Genomic DNA, 19,923 nt, shown 5'->3' with positions numbered 1-19,923 from the left:
GGGAAGTGTGTATGAAGTCTAGGAGCCGAAATGTTTGCTGAAGAAGAATACACCACGGCGATGTACCACTTGTTTGTAAGCAGTTAATTCGTGGAGATGAGCTTTTAATTTCATCGAGAAAGAACGAAAAAGAAAAGTTTTCAAAATAAAAAAAATATAAGAAAGGATAATGATTGTGTTTCCTCGTGGAAAACGTATTTGTTTTTTAACTTAGGATTAATGTATCGTCATTTATAAATATTATAATTAAGATCGTTTATTTTTTTTATTATTATTTAAAAATTACATAAGCAAAAAATTCATTCAATAAGTACAACTTTTGGTCATCCATGCAAACCAATCGACGATTTAGGTAACAAATAGCATCTTGACCGTCCATTTATTTGATACACATGGATGACTAATGTTTTGTAACTGAATGATTTTTTACAATAAGAAACATAAAATATTATCCAATTAATAGAAATATGTTGCAAGTGGTCCTTTACCATAATGATAAAAATGTGTTGAGATCTTACATGACGGCATGAGTTCGAACTTCATTGATGATTAATATAACATTTGATCAAACAAAATTTATCTTTAGATAAAAAATAAAAATAGAACTAATAAAAGCATGTTTCACTTTCATTTATCTAGCTGACATGTCAAAAATCTTATCTTGGGGGGCCCACTTTGGAGGCTTAGCTCATTCAACATTTTCGACTCAGAAGAGTGTTCCTTGGTCGCACCACAAGAAAAGAACAACAAAACCGTTAATCTGAGAAATTCCGAGGGAAAAAGCAGCAACGCCAGTCATGTCGTTCGCAGCAACAGCAGCGACAACGATGACGACATGCCGCTTCGTTACGCTTCGAATTCAGTGCACTGATTCCAAGCCCAGAACTGGTTTCGGAAGCAAAACCAACAGCAAGAACAAGAACAGGAACAAGAACAACCTCAGCCAGGTCCCATGTTGTCTGCAATTGTTCACCAAGTTTGATCCTTTTCATTTTGTTTTAATTAAATTAGAAATCTTTACTTGATTTGACTCAGAAATCTGTGCTAAAACTTCATATTTGCCAAGCAGGAATCAACTACCAAACGGTCTGGTGGCGTTCCTACTCGTAAGTGAATCAACCATTTACTTATATATATATATATATGTATTGATTTTTGGCTACTACCCAATTGAATATTTCTAGAAATTTTACAAAATTAATGACCAATTTGGAGGCTTGTTTAATTATTTTGTAATTTGTAGTCCCACATTTGATTAGTGGGTTCTCCTCGATGCTTTTTATTGCATATAGTTCAAGCTGACATTTCCGTTTGTAGAGGCACCCGGGTTAAGTTCTCGGTTCGATGGAAAGGTTAAGAGAAACTCTGCTGAGCTTGAGTTTGAGGAACGTCTAGCAGCAGTCAGAAGGTAAAAGTTTATGTGTGTATTGCTGCATTAGCATATCATAAGATCTTATTGGATGGTTCCATATTTGTAATGTTTAGTTTAGTATTGTTTCAATTAAGTATCATCAATTGTGTACGAAATTCAGTTCAGCACTTGAGCAGAAGAAGGTAGTGGAGAAAAAGGAATTTGGGCCAATTGACTATGATGCACCTGTTGAGTTGGAGAAAACGGATGAGAAAAAAATTGGACTCGGTGCACAGGTAATATTTTCTGCATTCTGCTTTCTGACTTGTAAATAAATACGAAGAATCAATTTCGTGGTATACATGTCACTAATTCAAAGTTTGTCATGGTATAGATTGGAGTAGGTGTAGCTGTAGTGGTCTTTGGTTTGGTTTTTGCTCTTGGAGACTTTCTTCCGTCTGGAAGGTATGGCATAGTAGATTAAAGGTCTTTTACGTATAGAATAACCTTTATTTTGCCATCTTTCTAGAGTCTTCCCATAACCGCTTGATTTATCATACTTTTCTTAGTTTTGGCACATGATTTTGGAAAAAAAATGTGAAACATTAGGGATTTATGGTATCTCATATTCTTAATATTTTCTTATTCTAGTAGTTGTTTGTTGAATATATTCAGAGGAATGATTTCATTTTGATATGGTCTCCAAGTTTTCAGTTTGAGCCCTACTGAGGATACTGCAGCAACCGCCAATAAACTGTCCGAAGAAGAGAAAGCGTCACTTCAGGTAAGTTTTTTCATCTCAAAACTTGTGTAATGTCGTGACCCAACTTTTCTGTCACTGGTGTGATTGTATCTCTTGTGCACTTCTCCATCAACTCTTATTCCATAATTTCCACTTGCCCAATTCTAATAAATTAAATCCTATTGTGTGTTATGAAAGAATCATGAAAAGATCATTGACACTTTTACCTTTGGTCTGTGTCAGACTAGGCTGAAAGAATATGAAGCAACGCTTAGTAACTCCCCAAAAGATCCAACTGCTCTTGAGGTGAGCTGTAGTGTGAAACACAAGACACTATTGTGCTTCCTTTGTTACTGAATCCTGCTACTGCTTGAACTATAATTTTACTTATTGAAGTTGGACTTCGATTTTCTATTTAGTCAACAATTGCTTGAAACTCGTGGTTTTGTTGCTTATTATACTTAATATGCTCAATCATTAACATCAAAACTATTCCTGGTCAAGAAAAATAATCGGGTTGATAACAATTGCTTATGCCAATTCTGGTTAAACTGTTTGACTTGATAGCTTTCATCACGAACCAAAGTCCAAGGACAATGATATCTTAGTTATTTAATGAGAAGTCTTGATAAAAGATTCTGGAACAAAAAAGTTTAGGGGGAGGGGAGGCTACCCCAACCTAGGCAAGGGGATACCACAAGCCTCTTTGAGGACTTATAGAGGGGATCTGAGCCCTTTTTTGGCTTTTATAGATCACCCACCAAGAGGGATTTCCGGTAGTGGGACTTGAACCTAGGCCTTGGTTTAGTGAAGAGAGCGATCCTTACCAACTCATATAACCCTTGTTGGCAAAGATTTTACATTATATGTTTTTTCTGGTCTGGAATCTGGTTAAAGATATGATCCGGTAGAACCCAACCTAATCCTAGTCCTCTGTTCTGGATTAAAAAGTTGGAAAAAATTGAAAATAATAAATGGCTTGATAAGCCTGTCTTCATGTTGTTGCCTTTGAAAAAAGAAAATAACCATGCACAATTGGTGAAAGAATATTACTACAATTGTAAAGACTAAGGCAAAATCAGGTCTTAATTTGATTGCCGATGGTTCTGGTCTACCATCGAATCTCAAGTGGCAGCCATCTTTTGCAGGGAGCTGCGGTAACCTTAGCAGAATTAGGAGAATATACACGGGCTTCAACTCTGCTTCAAGACTTGATTAAGGTTTGGTCATGTTTGCTTTTGGATTTATCGCATATTGTTTGTGGCAGCACATGCTGTTTAAAATGTTCTGTTAGGAGAATCTCACGCCAATGGATTGGTTACGCAGGAGAAACCAAGTGATCCCGAAGTTTTTCGTTTGCTTGGAGAAGTTAAATATGAACTCAAGGATTTTGAAGGAAGTGCTGCTGCATTTAAGGTTTCTTCATCGGTCAGTCTCTGAAACTGTGAACACTGAGCCCAACCGATTCAAATAAATTTCTATCACTGAAGATGTGTTGATATTTATTAGTTTGCTGATAATGATCATTAATCCCTACTAACGTAAGTTCATTAAAATTCTGAATATGAATGTTGTGTTGCTGTGTGACAGATGTCTAAAGATCTCAAATTTGAAGTTCTGCGTGGCCTTACGAATGCATTACTTGCTGCTAAGAAACCAGATGAGGTTTCCCGTTATTCTTTGTGAATTGAAATAAAATGCATTAACCTTGATTTCAGAATATTCCTGAGATAGCATTTTTATTGAGGTCATGAGGCAGGGTCCAAACCATTTACCACGGTTCTTAAAATTCTTTTTCTGGTATCAAATTTGTCATCTAAAATAATTTTACCTGTTCTAGATATGACATTTCATTTCCATATGGCTTGACTTTGCCTTGCCAATGGAATCTGGTTGGCTCGCTTGCACCAATTGTTATTTATTGGTCTGATCGCATGTTTGAGTAATGTTCTGAGATTTTGCTTCACAATTGTCCCCTATTTATTCTACACACTCTACTGAGTGTCTTACAACTAGTAAAATTATACTTATTGCAGGCTGTTCAATTCCTTCTTGCCTCTCGTGAACGTATGAATGTGGACAAGCCAGACACAAAGGCTGGAAGTAGTGCGACTGAAACAAATTCGCAGGTGGACCCTATTCAAGTGAGTCACAGATTCTATTGTATTACGTAATTTGGCATCATGAAAATGGCTCATGAACAACAATTGCACTTTTGTGCGTTACTGAGAAGAAAATGTTTTGACCCTTTTTATTTTAATTTGCTCTCTCTCTCTCTCTCTCTCTCTCTCTCTCTCTCTCTCTCTCTCTCTCTCTCTCTCTCTGTGTCCCCATGTTTTAAATTTTCTGTTCGGTTCTTTATTATTGTGCATTCAAATGCTTATTGTTATCCAATATTTGATCCTTTGGTTGTTCCTCTCTTCATTTTGTTATGCCACAAATAATCAGGTCGAATTACTTCTTGGAAAAGCCTATTCAGATTGGGGCCATATCAGTGATGCTGTTTCTGTCTATGACCGGCTCATCTCTAGTCATCCAACTGACTTCCGTGGTTACTTGGCCAAGGTTTTCTTCTTTTTTGCCGTCCTTTTTCTAGAGAAGATTGTGCAAGGCTTTCCGTTTCACCTTTGTTAGTGCTTTGCATATGTATTCACATACAGCTAAACTCAAAAAAGCCTTAATCAAGTTCCTAATTACCAAAAGAAAATAAGGTTCCTCCTAATGACACAGGGTTGGTTGGATGTCTTAGAAAGGAAAAAATAAATAAATAAAACTACAAACAACTCAGGGTTGGCAACGTAAATGTCATTTAGCTCTAACCTAGAAACCTATCGTCTGTTACATGACTGTTGATAATGTTTGGCCTTGTCCTTTAAGGTTCTTCAGACTCGCTTGGTAGCATTTCTTTATTATGAAGAATTGTTCTTTAAGTGTTTCCTAGGGTTATAGAAGCACTTTACTGTGTTTTGGAGAAAAACATGCTTCCTTAAGAAGTGCTTCAAGTGAAGATCATGGAAGTGCTCCTGTTTATTGCAATTTTTAGTGCTAACAAAAAAAGCACCCCTACTGAATATAAACAGCAACGATGGTCCTTGAACTATTTTTATGGTATTCTGCATAACTCTTTTTCGCATCGGTATTTTGGCCAGTCTGCATGTGCTAGATGATCCTAGGTATTTCTGACGAAGAAGAACTTGCATTAAAGTTGGCTCTGTAATGGTTCTGCAGGGAATTATTTTGAGAGAAAATGGTAAAGCTGGAGAAGCGGAGAGGATGTTTATACAGGTAAATATATGCATGTCTGTTTGCAGATGAACTATATTTCAGTAGATACACACGCATGCAAGTGCACACACATTTCGTGTAAAGACAATGTTTATACTGGTAAATATAGGTATGTCTATTGGCAGACGAAGTATATTTCTGGAGGCACATGCTTACCTGCACATGTACACACATTACATGTAAAGGGTATTCAATTTAGGACAATAACGCTACTGGAAAGCCGTATGCCGTTCCAATTTTCGAATCCCATGGAGTATAATTTAGAGGATGACATCCTTTTTGTGTTTGTGTCAACTATATGTCAAATTCAGATGTCTAATTGGCCTAGCGTGCAGGCATGTTTGTTTAAGTGGCAAGGGATGCAGCTAATCTATATACCATGGAGTTGCATCAAATTTAGCTATGAACTATGGTGTTTCATGTGCAGGCACGGTTCTTTGCACCGGATAAAGCCAAAGCATTTGTAGATCGATACTCAAGATAATGACCACATTGTTGTTCCTCAAGTAGGGTGTGCCATATAGGTCTTGGACGAAATATCTAGTCACGGGGGCTTCTTTCTAGTTCGCTTAACCATTGAAATTCAGATATGCTTCCCTCCAACGGACTGCTCATTTTCTCTCGAAAACCACCTCCCCGACCTCTACCACTTCGAATCACTTCACTCACGGTTGCAGAGACCTAAAGAATTTTCACAAATAATTTTACTCAACTCGTGATCAAATGAGCTGTGAAAGAAGTAGATGATAGTATTTTCGAGGATGAGTTTGTATAATTTTGTTATTGATTCTGATTTTCCATGGCCGGTAGCTTTCCACATTATTCAATCATCGACGAAATATAGCCTTCGGACGGTCTTTATCACAAAAGTTACCCATTACTGTATGATTGTGAGCTTTTGTTGATCAGAACTATATATTTCGTTCCCAAAATTTACTGTTTTAATTGCACTTTTTAACGAGTCTTACAAATTATTCAAGTTGGTTTTTCCCTTGTGAGCTAAGCATGGTTAAGAAAAACAAGTTTTTTCTATCGTTATCGTTTTGATACAACTTTATTGATATCAAGACGAATATATCAAGTGAACGGGACAATGAGTCAATGAGTAAACTATAATTTGACATCCAACTCACTTTTTAATATTTATGAGAAAGAAATTTAAAACCTCTCTATGCCGTTTAAGATCACACGACGTTTAAGAAAAACAAATTAAATAAAATACATTTTATATGTTGAAATCGATTTCCAACCCTTTGTTCATAACCCTTGGCTAATGTAAAAGGCAAATTAACTTTCTCAATAGGAATTATATTTAATATTACACCAATGAAATGCATTTCCCTTCCAACTTTTACCACTACAAATTTGATCAACAACCCAAAAAAACCCTTAATCCAAAAGAACAACCCAAAAAAACCCTTAATATTCAAGCGTTATCCTTAGTGGCACTCCTAACAGTGTTCCAAATCTCCCCAAAACCCCTAATCACATGAGGAAGAACAGTCTCAATGCCCTTCAAAGTGACCCCAGAAGCAACCCCAATTCCAAAAGCTTCACCAAATCCAGGCTTCGAATCAACCTTCATGTTCAGAATTGCAAGGCTATTGTTGGCGCTGTCAATTTTCCTTGAAGTCTCGGCCAAAATCTTGTCCTTTCTGCCCCTGCCGGAAGATATGACCCTATAGAGGGCGGTCTGAAGGTCACCTATGACCTTCAGAGAGGCCTCCTGGGAGTCCAGGCCCTGGGACTCGTAGTGGGATATGAGTTCTTGTGCGGTTGGCAGCTTTGTCTTTTGGGGTTTTTGTGGGGTTGGGGCTGCGGATGTTGTGGGGATTTTGGGGTTTTGAGGGACGGATTTGTTGAAGGTTGGCTTTTCCATTGGTGCGTTGGAAAGATTTGTGGGAAATACAGAGAAAGATCGAAGCTTTTTAGGGGTTTTCGTGTGGGCTTTTTGGGAAGTCGAGGGGAGGAGCTTCCAATGGGGGATCTTGAAGGGTTTATGGAAAGATAAGATGGAACTCCTGTGGGGACTGCGAGGGTAAAATGGTCTAAAAATATATGCTTGCTACGAAGCGTTTCGCCATATATTGGACCGGGTCTTTTAGGTTGTGTGTTGAATTATATTGGGCCAATGCTAATATTTTTTGACTCGGCCTATCGGCCTAAGCTCATCCATATGAGCCATGACACTAGTAACATATTTACGTGGGAATTGGAAGGGCGATAGCAAACCGTGCGAAGTTATTCTTCCTGTACGTGACATTATTTTAGTACACAAAATTTATAATTGAAATCGCTTCATTCTATTGATCATGTAGATGTAGTTCAAAAGATTAGAACAATCATTTGAAGGTTTTACTGACGATAATCACTATTTGGAGTCACTCTTTTTAAGACGTGCAGAAGAAAAATCTTTACTACTTATCACAATATAGATTTTATTACTCTGTAAAATTAGTTGATATTAAGATGAAAATTTTTATGACTTCGTAAAATAATACATAAAATTAACTTCAAACCACATGAAATATTAAATATTAATACGAGAAAATAGTTTTAACAGGACTAAAAAGGGTTTAGGGTCCGTACCCTAAGAAAAAACTACGATAACAATGATAATGACAACAAAAATACTCTTTACGGATCCGTACCCATGCTGAAACTGCAGAACATCTAGAATAAAAAACCTAATGAAACAGAAAAATCTTAACTAACGACATCATGGGTTTAGCCTAACACGGAACACTCCTTTAACTAGGATCTACAAGAGCGACTAATAAACATAAAACAACTGCGAAAACGAAGAGTGGTACTTGATAATAAAAAGTATCTACCCAATCCCAGCGGCGGGGGCCTTGAAGTAGTAGTAAAGCCTGCAATTCTTCTCGAGTCACACCATCACGTCGAGCCCAGATAATGGTAGCAAGGTTACCATAGTTAGATGGAAGTCCGTCAAGGACGTGATCAACAAAATCGCAGTCATCGAGTGGAGATCCAGAGGCGGCGAGGTCGTCAGCTATGTCTTCTGCCTCCTCTAGGTATTCCTCCATTGACATCCTTCCTTTCGTTAGGGTTTGAATACGAGCCTTAAGCTGTAGGACGTGAGCTTTCGCTACCGGAGCGAGTCGCTTCTCCAAGTTTAGCCATACATCTCTAGCACTTGCGCAACCTACTGTGTAACAGAGTAGTGTGGAGTCTACTAGATTTGCACTGATGAGGGTCATACATGTTCGGTCCTTCTTGATCCAACTCGAATAGGCTGGGTTTTCAACCGTGGAGATCTTGCCTCTTCGATCCATCAGAAATTGTGGTGGAGGCTGCTCTAGTCCTTCCACCATGTTGAACATGTCGTAGTACTTTAGAATGGGGATGAAGGAAGACCTCCAAAGAAAATAGTTGGTTCTGGTGAGGTAGACTGGCACAAGTTCCGCAACAGCTCGGGTCTCAGTGAGAGGTAGGAAGTTTGGAGCTGATGAAGGGATGGTGACTAGGGACTCTGAACCAGTATTATGGGATTCTTCTGCCATGGTCAATCAATCGGATTGGTCTACACACGAAAACATAAAATTTATCATTCATGCATGTAAATTCACAAGTTCTTAACCAACCAACACACAGGAATTTCATAAATAATCAATCAACTGGAAATTATTTCATAAACTAGAGTTTACTCCTCGGCTAACCTGGAGAAGATTATAAACACATTGGGTTAATTATTAGAAAGAAATCAAGAAATAAAGGCATTATACATGGAAGAATGGACAAGAGAAAAACCTGAGGTACGAATCTATCTATGTTCTTCACCGTCTGTCGAATTCTGTTGTGGTTCCTTGAATCTTAAGTCGTACGTCCTTTTTATAGTGCAAGTTTCTTGCGGAGTACACCTTGTATGCATTGAGCTATAATTCTTGTACTTCTCGTATTCTATCTATCTCTTATATTTCTTGGATTCCTATGCAACTATGATTCTTATGTTTAGAACTTTTATATGTACGGATCAGGATCCTCTCCTGAGTTAATGGTGAGAATCCTCCTGAGCAAGCCCATCGGGCTGTTCAAATTTTATCCAACGGTTACAAATTAGGGGTACCTTTAAAAATTATAATAATTGTAACTGTTGGATAAAATTTGAACGGTTTGATGAGCTTGCTCAGGAGAATCCTCACCATTAGCTCAGGAAAGGATCCTAATCCTATTTGTACGTACCAAATTTAAACTGTTCACTCTTTTAAAAAAAAAAAAACTATTTTACCCACATGCATAAACCTAATTTAAATATCAGAAACACATTAGTAGAGAAAAGCCAATCTTTTCAAGTCGTCTTTCAATATTAGAGTCCTTTTTCGAGTACTGTTTTGCTTATCGCCCCAAGCGAATATGGACGAATCCTTACCCAACTCCCCTGTATCTTATATCAATAATGTTATTCTTATCATATTTTTTACCACAATTGTCTACCATCTTAGATAGTATCCGATGTGGTTTAATTTCAAAATGTTAATCAATAATTAATAAAAAGATTGCTAATTAAATGATGATTGTGGTATACGAGAAGTCTTCTTCTTTCACCTAAGATTATTTAAGTGTTTTTATTAATAAAAAGATTGAAATTAAATGATATAACTTGTTCAACTCATATGCCACCTCAGATGGAAAAGCCTATTCAAACTGGGGCCATATCAGTGATGCCGTTTCTGTCTATGACCGGCTCATCTCTAGTCATCCAAATGACTTCCGTGGTTACTTGGACAAGTTTTCTTCTTTTTTGCTGTCCTTTTTCTAAAGAAGATTGTCAAAGGCTTTCCGTTTCACCTTTGTACAGTGCTCAAGATATGTATTCACATGCAGCTAAACTCAAAAAAGCCTTAATCAAGTTCCTAATTACCAAAACAAATAAGGTTCCTCCTAATGACACGGGGTTGGTTGGATGTCTTAGAAAGGGAAAAAAAACTACAAACAACTCAGGGTTGGCAACATAAATGTCATTTAGCTCTAACCTAGAAACCTATCGTCTGTTACATTACTGTTGATAATGTTTGGCCTTGTCCTTTAAGGTTCTTCAGACTCGCTAGGTAGCACTTCTTTATTATGAAGAATTGTTCTTTTAGTGTTTCCTAGGGTTATAGAAGCACTTTACTGTGTTTTGGAGAAACACATGCTTCCTTAAGAAGTGCTTCAAGTGAATATCTTGGAAGCGCTCCAGTTTATTGAAATTTTTAGTGCTAACAAAAAAAGCACCCCTACTGAATATAAACAGCAACGATGGTCCTTGAACTATTTTTATGGTATTCTGCATAACTCTTTTTCGCATCGGTATTTTGGCCAGTCTGCATGTGCTAGATGATCCTAGGTATTTCTGATGAAGAAGAACTTGCATTAAAGTTGGCTCTCTAATGGTTCTGCAGGGAATTATTTTGAGAGAAAATGGTAAAGCTGGAGAAGCGGAGAGGATGTTTATACAGGTAAATATATGCAAGTCTGTTTGCAGATGAACTATATTTCGGTAGATACACACGCATGCAAGTGCACACACATTTCATGTAAAGACGATGTTTATACTGGTAAATATAGGTATATCTATTGGCAGACGAAGTATATTTCTGTAGACACATGCTTACCTGCACATGTACACACGTTACATGTAAAGGGTATTCAATTTAGGCCGTTCCAATTTTCGAATCCCATGGAATATAATTTAGAGGATGACATCCTTTTTGTGTTTGTGTCAACTATATGTCCAATTCAAATGTCTAATTGGCCTAGCGTGCAGGCATGTTTGTTTAAGTGGCAAGGGATGCACTTAATCTATATACCATGGAGTTGCATCAAATTTAGCTATGAACTATGGTGTTTCATGTGCAGGCACGGTTCTTTGCACCGGATAAAGCCAAAGCATTTGTGGACCGATATTCAAGATAATGACCACATTGTTATTCCTCAAGTAGGGTGTGCCAAATATCTAGTCACGGGGGCTTCTTTCTAGTTCGCTTGACCATTGAAATTCAGATATGCTTCCCTCCAACGGACTGCTCATTTTCTCTCGAAAACCACCTCCCCGACCTCTACCACTTCGAATCACTTCACTCACGGTTGCAGAGACCTGAAGAATTTTCACAAATAATTTTACTCAACTCGTGATCAAATGAGCTGTGAAAGAAGTAGATGATAGTATTTTCAAGGATGAGTTTGCATAATTTTGTTACTGATTCTGATTTTCCATGGCCGGTAGCTTTCCACATTATTCAATCATTTAAGAAATATAGCCTTCGGACAGTCTTTATCACAAAAGTTACCACATAACTGTATGATTGTGAGCTTTTGTTGATCAGAACTATATATTTCGTTCCTAAAATTTACTGTTTTAATTGCACTTTTTAACGAGTCTTACAGATTATTCAAGTTGGTTTTTCACTTGTGAGCTAAGCATGGTTAAGGAAAACAAGTTTTTTCTATAGTTATTGTTTTGATACAACTTTATTGATATCGAGGCGAATATATCAAGTGAACGGTACAATGAGTCAATGAGTAAACTATAATTTGGCATCCAACTCACTTTTTAATATTTATGAGAAAGAAATTTAAAACCTCTTACAAGTGACGAATAATACTGTTTAAGATCACACGACGATTAAGAAAAACAAGTTAAATAAAATACAATTTATATGTTGACATCGATTTCCAACCCTTTGTTCATAACCCTTGGCTAATGTAAAAGGCAAATTAACTTTCTCAATAGGAATTATATTTAATATTACACCAATGAAATGCATTTCCCTTCCAACTTTTACCACTACAAATTTGATCAACAACCCCAAAAAACCCTTGAACTAAATCCGACCCAAAAGGGCAGAAAAAAGAAAAAAAAAAAAAAAAAAAAAAAAAAGAACATCAAGCGTTATCCTTAGTGGCACTCCTAACAGTGTTCCAAATCTCCCCAAAACCCCTAATCACATGAGGAAGAACAGTCTCAATGCCCTTCAAAGTGACCCCAGAAGCAACCCCAATTCCAAAAGCTTCACCAAATCCAGGCTTGGAGTCAACCTTCATGTTCAGAATTGCAAGGCTATTGTTGGTGCTGTCAATTTTCCTTGAAGTCTCGGCCAAAATCTTGTCCTTTCTGCCCCTGCCGGAAGATATGACCCTATAGAGGGCGGTCTGAAGGTCACATATGACCTTCAGAGAGGCCTCCTGGGAGTCCAGGCCCTGGGACTCGTAGTGGGATATGAGTTCTTGTGCGGTTGGCAGCTTTGTCTTTTGGGGTTTTTGTGGGGTTGGGGCTGTGGATGTTGTGGGGATTTGGGGTTTTGAGGGACGGATTTGTTGAAGGTTGGCTTTTCCATTGGTGGGTTGGAAAGATTTGTGGGAAATACAGAGGAAAATCGAAGCTTTTTAGGGGTTTTCGTGTGGGTTTTTTGGGAAGTCGAGGGGAGGGGCTTCCAATGGGGGATTTTGAAGGGTTTATGGAAAGATAAGATGGAACTCCTGTTGGGACTGCGAGGGTAAAATGGTGTAAATAATTGCTTGCTGCGAAGCGCTTCGCCATAGATTGGACCGGGTCTTTTAGGTTGTGTGCTGAATTATGTTGGGCCAATGCTAATATTTTTGGACTAGGCCTGTCGGCCTAAGCTCATCCATATGAGCCATGACACAAGTAATATATTTACTTGGGAATTGGAAGGACGATACCTAACCGTACGGAGTTATTCTTCCTGTCGTGACATTATTTTATTACACAAATTTTCTAATTGAAATCGCTTCATTCTATTGATCATGTAGATCTAGTTCAAAAGATTAGAACAATCATTTGAAGGTTTTACTGACGATAATCACTATTTGGAATCACTCTTCTTAAGACGTTCCAAAGAAAATTCTTTACTTCTTATCACAATATATATTTTATTCTTCTGTACAACCAGTCGAAATTGAGATGAAAATTTTTATAACTTCGTAAAATAATACACAAAATTAACTTCAAACCACATGAAATATTAATACGAGAAAATAGTTTTAACAGGAATTAAAAGGGTTTAGGGTCCGTACCCTAATAAAAAACGACGATAACAATGATAACGACAACAAAAATACTCTTTACGGATCCGTACCCATGCTGAAACTGCAGAACATCTAGAATAAAAAACCTAATGAAACAGAAAAATCCTAACTAACGACATCATGGGTTTAGCCTAACACGGAACACTCCTTTAACTAGGATCTACAAGAGCGACTAATAAACATAAAACAACTGCGAAAACGAAGAGTGGTACTTGATAATAAAAAGTATCTACCCAATCCCAGCGGCGGGGGCCTTGAAGTAGTAGTAAAGCCTGCAATTCTTCTCGAGTCACACCATCACGTCGAGCCCAGATAATGGTAGCAAGGTCATCATAATTAGATGGAAGTCCGTCAAGGACGTTATCAACAAAGTCGCAGTCATCGAGTGGAGATCCCGCGGCGGCGAGGTCGTCAGCTATGTCTTCTGCCTCCTCTAGGTATTCCTCCATTGACATCCTTCCTTTCGTTAGGGTTTGAATACGAGCCTTGAGCTGTAGGACGTGAGCTTTCGCTACCGGAGCAAGTCGCTTCTCCAAGTTTAGCCATACATCTCTAGCACTTGTGCATCCTACTGTGTAACAGAGTAGTGTGGAGTCTACTAGATTTGCACTGATGAGGGTCATACATGTTCGGTCCTTCTTGATCCAACTCGAATAGGCTGGGTTTTCAACCGTGGAGATCTTGCCCCTTCGATCCATCAGAAATTATGGTGGAGGCTGCTCTAGTCCTTCCACCATGTTGAACATGTCGTAGTACTTTAGAATGGGGATGAAGGAAGACCTCCAAAGAAAATAGTTGGTTCTGGTGAGGTAGACTGGCACAAGTTCGGCAACAGCTCGGGTCTCAGTGAGAGGAAGGAAGTTTGGAGCTGATGATGGGATGGTGACTAGAGACTCTGAACCAGTATTATGGGATTCTTCTGCCATGGTCAATCGATCGGATTGGTCTACACACGAAAACATAAAATTTGTTATTCATGCATGTAAATTCACAAGTTCATAACCAAGAAGATAAGAACCAACCAACACACAGGAATTTCATAAATAATCAATCAACTGGAAATTATTTCATAAACAAGAGTTTACTCCTCGGCTAACCTGGAGAGGATTATAAACACATTGGGTTAATTATTAGAGAGAAATCAAGAAATAAAGGCATTATGCATGGAAGAATAGAGAAGAGAAAAACCTGAGGTACGGATCTATCTATGTTCTTCACCGTCTGTCGAATTCTGTTGTGGTTCCTTGAATCTCAAGTCGTACGTCCTTTTTATAGTGCAAGTTTCTTGCGGAGTACTCCTTGTATGCACGGAGGTATAATTCTTGTACTTCTCGTATTCTATCTCTTATAGTTCTTGGATTCCTATGCAACTATGATTCTCATGTTTAGGAGAACTTTTATTTGTACGTACCACATTTAAACTGTTCACTCCTTTTTTTTTTAATAAAACTATTTTACCCACATGCATATACCTAATTTAAATATCAGAAACACATTTCCACAAAAACAAGAAAATTAGTAGTTGCAGATATAAAGTAGAGAAAAACCATTCTTTTTAAGTCGTCTTTCAATATTAAAGAGTCCTTTTTCTTCCTAGCGAAAATAGATGAATCCTTACCCAACTCCCCACTGTATCTTATTTTCTTTCTCTGTTAAAACTTAGCCTCCTCTTAGTGGTTGGATAGGGATCGTTCTATTCAATGGTGGCGATGATGATACCTTGAAGGGCAAGGAAAAGGACAAGAGATGAGGTTTCATAATCAATTTTGATCATAGGCAGCAGCAGAACAAGGAAATCCCATGACCTAGATATAGAATAAGCTGGCAGACTCCCTCCTCGTCAGTAAGTTTGTAAAGGGCGAGGGGTATATGCATGTATTTATTTTATATATATCTAGAGAGAGAGAGAAAGATGTTAACAATGAGTTCATTAATGGACATCGGTGTTCGCGACTTTTTTTATTTTTTTTATTTTTTGAGAGGATGGTAGACATTTTGGTTGGTTTAAGCAGTAGAAGTTGCATTCCAAATTATGTGATGATCGACACATGGTGCTTTGTTTTTGTCATACAATTTATGTGATGAATTCCTCCGCACACTGATCAAATTGTTGGCACATGAAAAATTGCGCATACAACTGTGCATCAAGTTTACATATCTTTTCCTACGCCTCGGAATGAATGGAATTTTTCTTATCACAATGCTCAGAGCAAAACCAAAACCAATTCAAATGAAAAAAGAAATCCGAAAGAGATTCCAAAGATGAGTGATTTGAAAATCCCTTGTGTGTTGGATTCCTGAGCAGCTGAAAATCCTGGCAGAAGCCTCTGGGGGCAAGATAGCCGGACAATTTTAGGGCTACATAACTCTGGATTCCCCGTAAAGCTAAAACCGAAAATGAAACACGAACCAAATCGGACCGCACTGAACGGTTCCCTTTTTTTTTTTTTTTGCGGTTTTGAAACTGAACCACAATAAACTTCAGTTAGCCAATCTCATTGGGGATATTTCCGCTGAGGCTGTTATAGCCCAGATATACCGCAGGAGGAAGGTTGGGCAACTGATTATACCGCTGCCTAGTTGAACTTTTGGGTGCCACAACAAGGACGGGCAACTCTAGATAACTTATGTCCACTTTATTCCTGCCCTCTTTCGATGTCAAAACTGGTATCCCACAGAGCTCAACGGGAAATCCTCCGGTAATGAGGTTATTAGACAAATCCACAAAGAAAAGGTGGGGCAGACTACCCATCCATATCCGGGGCTAGAACCGGTTACAAAATTAAACGAGTCCAAGACATCAAGAGTCATAACCTTGGTACTCAACTACCATGTTAATTATGGCGGGGCATGATTGGGGAAAGTTTCTCTTCCCTTTGCATGCTAGAAATTAATCCGTGCGTTTTGAAGGAAAAATGCTCACGGTTAATTATTTGTCGAGTGACATTAATTTCCTTGACATTATCCGTTAGCGTATTTTGTGTTCTCGAAGCGCTTAGAGTGCCCAGTAGGCTCGTTGGAGTGAATTTGACATTGTTTAATATTAAAAAAAAAAAAAAAAAATGTAACAAAAGGATTAAGAATGCATGTGTGAAATTAGTGTAGAAAATCGAGTCGCTTAAATCTTACCCACGTAATAATACAACTAAATTCAAGCGAAATTAGTGTAGAAAATCGAGTCGCTTAAATCTTACCCATGTAATAATACAACTAAACTCAAGCGACATGAAATCCCATGTTAATAATATGAGAACATAGTTTAACAAGATTAAGGGATTGAGTTCTGCTATGATCGATCAATCGGATTGGTCTACACATGAAAACACTAAATATTTTTGCTTGTGAATCATAAGTTTAGAACTAAGAAAATAAAATGCAACCAATTCACAGGACTGTCATAAATAATCAAACAACGAAATTATTTTACAAGTTAGTAGGGTTTACTCCTCAACTAAAGCTGGAGAAGATTAAGCATACATGGAAATTAGAAACACATAGGCCTACAAAAGTTTAATTCGTGGCTTGTTCAGAATCTTTAACTATCCCTTTGTTTCGGAAACACAAATTCAAAGTCAGTGATGGTACTTCCTTTTTTGTCATACAACAAATACAAGAATTGGTAGAAGATATCCACGCACAGAGCAAGAAGGAAAGGATGCCGGTTGCTATTCAATTCAGTGTTACAGACTTGCCAATGTTTCAAAAGACGGTGATCATTGCATTGGATTCGGTGACTTGCCCTGCAGTACCCTAGTGCATTCTCTCTTTCGGGGAAATCCTTGGCTTGGACATTGTAAGGAAAGGAAATGGCATTTACCGAAAGATTTATTCATTACTGCTACATAAAGCCCTACATTACATAAAATATATGATGAAATTCGTCCATACATGCATCAAATTGTTCCCACATCAACACAACACCTACGTATGCGTCAAGTTTTCATCATACGCTTTGCAATGAATGGAATCCTTTTATCATCAATGTTTAGACCAAGACCAAAACCAATTCCAAAAAAAATGCCAAAAGAGATCCCAAAGAGGAGTGCTTTAAAAATTCCCTGTGTGTTAGATTTCTGAGCAGTTGAAACTACTGGCAGAGGACTCTCAGGGAAAGAGAGCTTCCCTGTTGGAAAGCCGCATAGTCCTGGATTCCCTTCAAAGCTAGAGTTGGTAAAAGTATCAAACTGACCTCCAGATGGTACAAGTCCCTGAAGACCATTGTATGCCACACTGAAGGAAGACAAAAAATGTAGACGTCCAAGAGAAGCAGGGATTCCACCGGATAGATGGTTAAAGGAGAGGTCCAATTTCTCTAAGTTGGTGAGGTTAGAAATCTGTTCCGGGATGTTGCCAGTGAAGTTGTTATAACTAAGGTCCAACACATGAATATACTTCAATCGACCAATTTCAGAAGGGATACTGCCAGTAAGGCTGTTGTTACCCAAATATATAGCTGGGGGGAGATTGGACAGCTGATTGTACTGCTGATTAGTAGCGCTGTTGGGCATCACAAAGACTGGCAACTCTAGATAACTTCTGTCCACCATATCACCGGCCTCTTTGGTTATCAAAACTGGCATCCCACAGAACGCAATAGGAAATCCCCCTCCAAGAAGGTTATTAGACAAATCTACGTAGAAAAGGTTGGGCAAACTACCCATCCAACCGGGGATAGAACCAGTTATAAGATTAAACGACAAGTCCAAGACTTCAAGAGTGATAACCTTGGCTAGCATGGTGGGCACTTGGCCTGTTAATTGGCAACCCGCAATAGCAAAAACCTTAAGACTTTGGAATCCAACAGGGTCTCCAAGGCTTTTATCATCTGGCAAAGGCTCATTCAAAAAATTCTTGGACAAGACCAGAGTAGTCAGATTCTTGCAAACCTTCAGAATCCTAAAAGCCCCCGCGACATTTGTCAGGTTGTTGGTAGAGATGGACAGGTAAGACAATGATTCTAATGCGACTATTTCAGGTGATATCTCGCCCGTGAGCTGATTGCTGGCAAATCTAATAGCTGTTAGGGACTTGCATGAGTAGAGGCTTTGAGGTAACTCACCATTGAAGTTGTTGTTGCCAAGGTCCAGAGTGGCGAGATGTTGGAGAGTCGAAAAATTGAAGGCAGAGAGCTCTCCAGTCAAGTTGTTGATCCGCAAATTCAAGGTCGATAGATTTGTGCAGTTGGTGAGAGATGAAGGCACAGGACCTGTGAAGTTGTTGATGTGGAGGAGCAGCTTTTCCAACATTGAAAGGTTACCAATATGGCTGGGGATTTTCCCGGAGAATAGGTTTGAGTAGAGCTCTATGATCTTGAGATTGGTGAGCTTCACAATGCCATCACCGATGTGTCCAGAGAGGCTATTGACAGGAAGTGAAAGCTGTTGGAGATCAGCAAGATTGAGAATCTCATTAGGGAGAGAACCAGAGAGGCCGTTGAAGCCTGCACGGAAAACTTGGAGCTTGGAGCATGATCCGATTCCAGGGGGGATCGTGTCAGTGAAATCATTGAAGGACAAGTCGAAGAATGTAAGGGAAGCGTGATTGCTGCCGTTGCTCATCGGTATTGACCCGGAAAAGCTGTTGTTGCTGACATTGAAAATTGATATTGATGGGACAAGGACCGAAGACGGGATTGTTCCATTGAAGAAGTTGCTGGACAAGTTTATAATCTGAAGGTGGCTGCTTCCATTCGAAGATGGTGGAAAGCGGCCGTTGAGACGATTGAAGCTCAAGTCAATTACCTGAAGACTTGGGAGGGAAGAAAGCAAGTCATCTGGGAGAGAACCCAACAAGGAATTGTGGGAAAGATTGAGGTGGGTGAGACGGGTGAGGTTGGTAATGGCCGAAGAGACGAAGCCGGATAATCCTCTTTTCGGCAACCACAGCCGGATGACGCGGCGGTGGTCAAGTGGGTCGCAGGTGATTCCATCCCAAAGGCAGCAGTCAGTCGAAGCAGACCAATTCAACGGTGCCTTGAAGGACAAGGACAAGAGAGTGTCGCGGTCGAGCTCGTCACAGGAAGCATAAGCAGAGCAAGGCAGCAGGAAAAGTAGACCGGAAAGGAGAAGAAGCTGCGTTGCCGAGATGTTCTCCATGAATCTGTTCGTATCAATCTTCATGACCATAACCATCCCATGGAACTATAGTATATGCAAGTAACACCGAATGACATTTTACAAGAAAGAGCTTGAGTCAAATCCACCCATTGACATTAACCAAGAAAGAACACTAATCGAAAATCTGTCACATAAGAGCAAGTCCCCCAAAAGATAAGAAACTGTATGGAATAATTTTTATATACTGATCTATATCTATATCTATATATACACAGACACAGTGACACACAAACAAATGTAATAATCCTGTGTGTCAGGTCTCAGTTAACATGTACAAAGAAGCAGATGCATATGATCATAAGCGTTTACTTTTGAGAGCTGTTAGACTTGGTCTAGATCCCACTAAATAATTAGAAACTAATTAAGTTGGTTAATGC

At 38.7% G+C, this 19,923-nt stretch overlaps 4 protein-coding genes across 5 annotated transcripts; 1 reads left to right on the top strand and 3 right to left on the bottom strand.

Annotated features, from left to right (window-relative positions):
- The first annotated feature begins 707 nt into the window (after positions 1 to 707).
- Positions 708 to 6,328, top strand: LOC103967661. Of its 2 annotated transcripts, none has more exons than XM_048572515.1 (14): positions 708 to 976; positions 1,070 to 1,106; positions 1,318 to 1,408; positions 1,533 to 1,647; positions 1,746 to 1,816; positions 2,066 to 2,135; positions 2,337 to 2,399; positions 3,242 to 3,313; positions 3,420 to 3,521; positions 3,684 to 3,758; positions 4,130 to 4,237; positions 4,542 to 4,658; positions 5,322 to 5,378; positions 5,806 to 6,328. In XM_048572515.1, the coding sequence occupies exons 1-14, from the start codon at positions 953 to 955 to the stop codon at positions 5,860 to 5,862; spliced, it is 1,059 nt and encodes a 352-aa protein (XP_048428472.1). In that variant the 5' UTR covers positions 708 to 952; the 3' UTR covers positions 5,863 to 6,328. The 2 variants fall into 2 exon arrangements, with proteins under 2 accessions (XP_048428472.1, XP_009379213.1); XM_009380938.3 differs by having other exon boundaries at positions 710 to 947.
- Positions 6,329 to 6,649: 321 nt separating this feature from the next.
- Positions 6,650 to 7,409, bottom strand: LOC103967660. Its single transcript, XM_009380937.3, has one exon. It carries the CDS (start codon positions 7,255 to 7,257, stop codon positions 6,805 to 6,807), a length of 453 nt encoding a protein of 150 aa, XP_009379212.2. The 5' UTR covers positions 7,258 to 7,409; the 3' UTR covers positions 6,650 to 6,804.
- A 4,678-nt stretch (positions 7,410 to 12,087) lies between these two features.
- On the bottom strand, positions 12,088 to 14,053 carry LOC125471763. The gene is made up of 2 exons (XM_048572482.1): positions 13,664 to 14,053; positions 12,088 to 12,767 (listed from the first exon to the last, which is right to left on the bottom strand). Exons 1-2 carry the CDS (start codon positions 14,051 to 14,053, stop codon positions 12,267 to 12,269), a joined length of 891 nt encoding a protein of 296 aa, XP_048428439.1. The 3' UTR covers positions 12,088 to 12,266.
- Positions 14,054 to 17,046: 2,993 nt separating this feature from the next.
- Positions 17,047 to 19,678, bottom strand: LOC125471799 (receptor-like protein 3). The gene has a single exon (XM_048572568.1). The coding sequence runs from the start codon at positions 19,559 to 19,561 to the stop codon at positions 17,363 to 17,365; it is 2,199 nt and encodes a 732-aa protein (XP_048428525.1). The 5' UTR covers positions 19,562 to 19,678; the 3' UTR covers positions 17,047 to 17,362.
- Positions 19,679 to 19,923: the final 245 nt, after the last annotated feature.

This window comes from the organism of the source record quoted next, unplaced genomic scaffold, assembly GCF_019419815.1.
Source record: "Pyrus x bretschneideri cultivar Hongxiangsu unplaced genomic scaffold, Pyrus_bretschneideri_v1 Contig61, whole genome shotgun sequence".
NCBI classification, from domain to species: domain Eukaryota; kingdom Viridiplantae; phylum Streptophyta; class Magnoliopsida; order Rosales; family Rosaceae; genus Pyrus; species Pyrus x bretschneideri.
This window is presented reverse-complemented; position numbering and strand designations above follow the sequence as displayed.

Coding starts and splice junctions, on each gene's coding strand:
- LOC103967661 (XM_009380938.3), top strand. CDS start 798: ATGTCGTTCGCAGCAACAGCAGCGACAACGATGACGACATGCCGCTTC. Junction 4,659..5,321: donor TCCGTGGTTACTTGGCCAAG/GTTTTCTTCTTT, acceptor ATGGTTCTGCAG/GGAATTATTTTGAGAGAAAA. Junction 5,379..5,805: donor CGGAGAGGATGTTTATACAG/GTAAATATATGC, acceptor TTTCATGTGCAG/GCACGGTTCTTTGCACCGGA.
- LOC103967660 (XM_009380937.3), bottom strand. CDS start 7,257: ATGGAAAAGCCAACCTTCAACAAATCCGTCCCTCAAAACCCCAAAATC.
- LOC125471763 (XM_048572482.1), bottom strand. CDS start 14,053: ATGACCCTCATCAGTGCAAATCTAGTAGACTCCACACTACTCTGTTAC. Junction 12,768..13,663: donor GCCCCCGCCGCTGGGATTGG/GTAGATACTTTT, acceptor GAAAACCCCTAA/AAAGCTTCGATTTTCCTCTG.
- LOC125471799 (XM_048572568.1), bottom strand. CDS start 19,561: ATGGTTATGGTCATGAAGATTGATACGAACAGATTCATGGAGAACATC.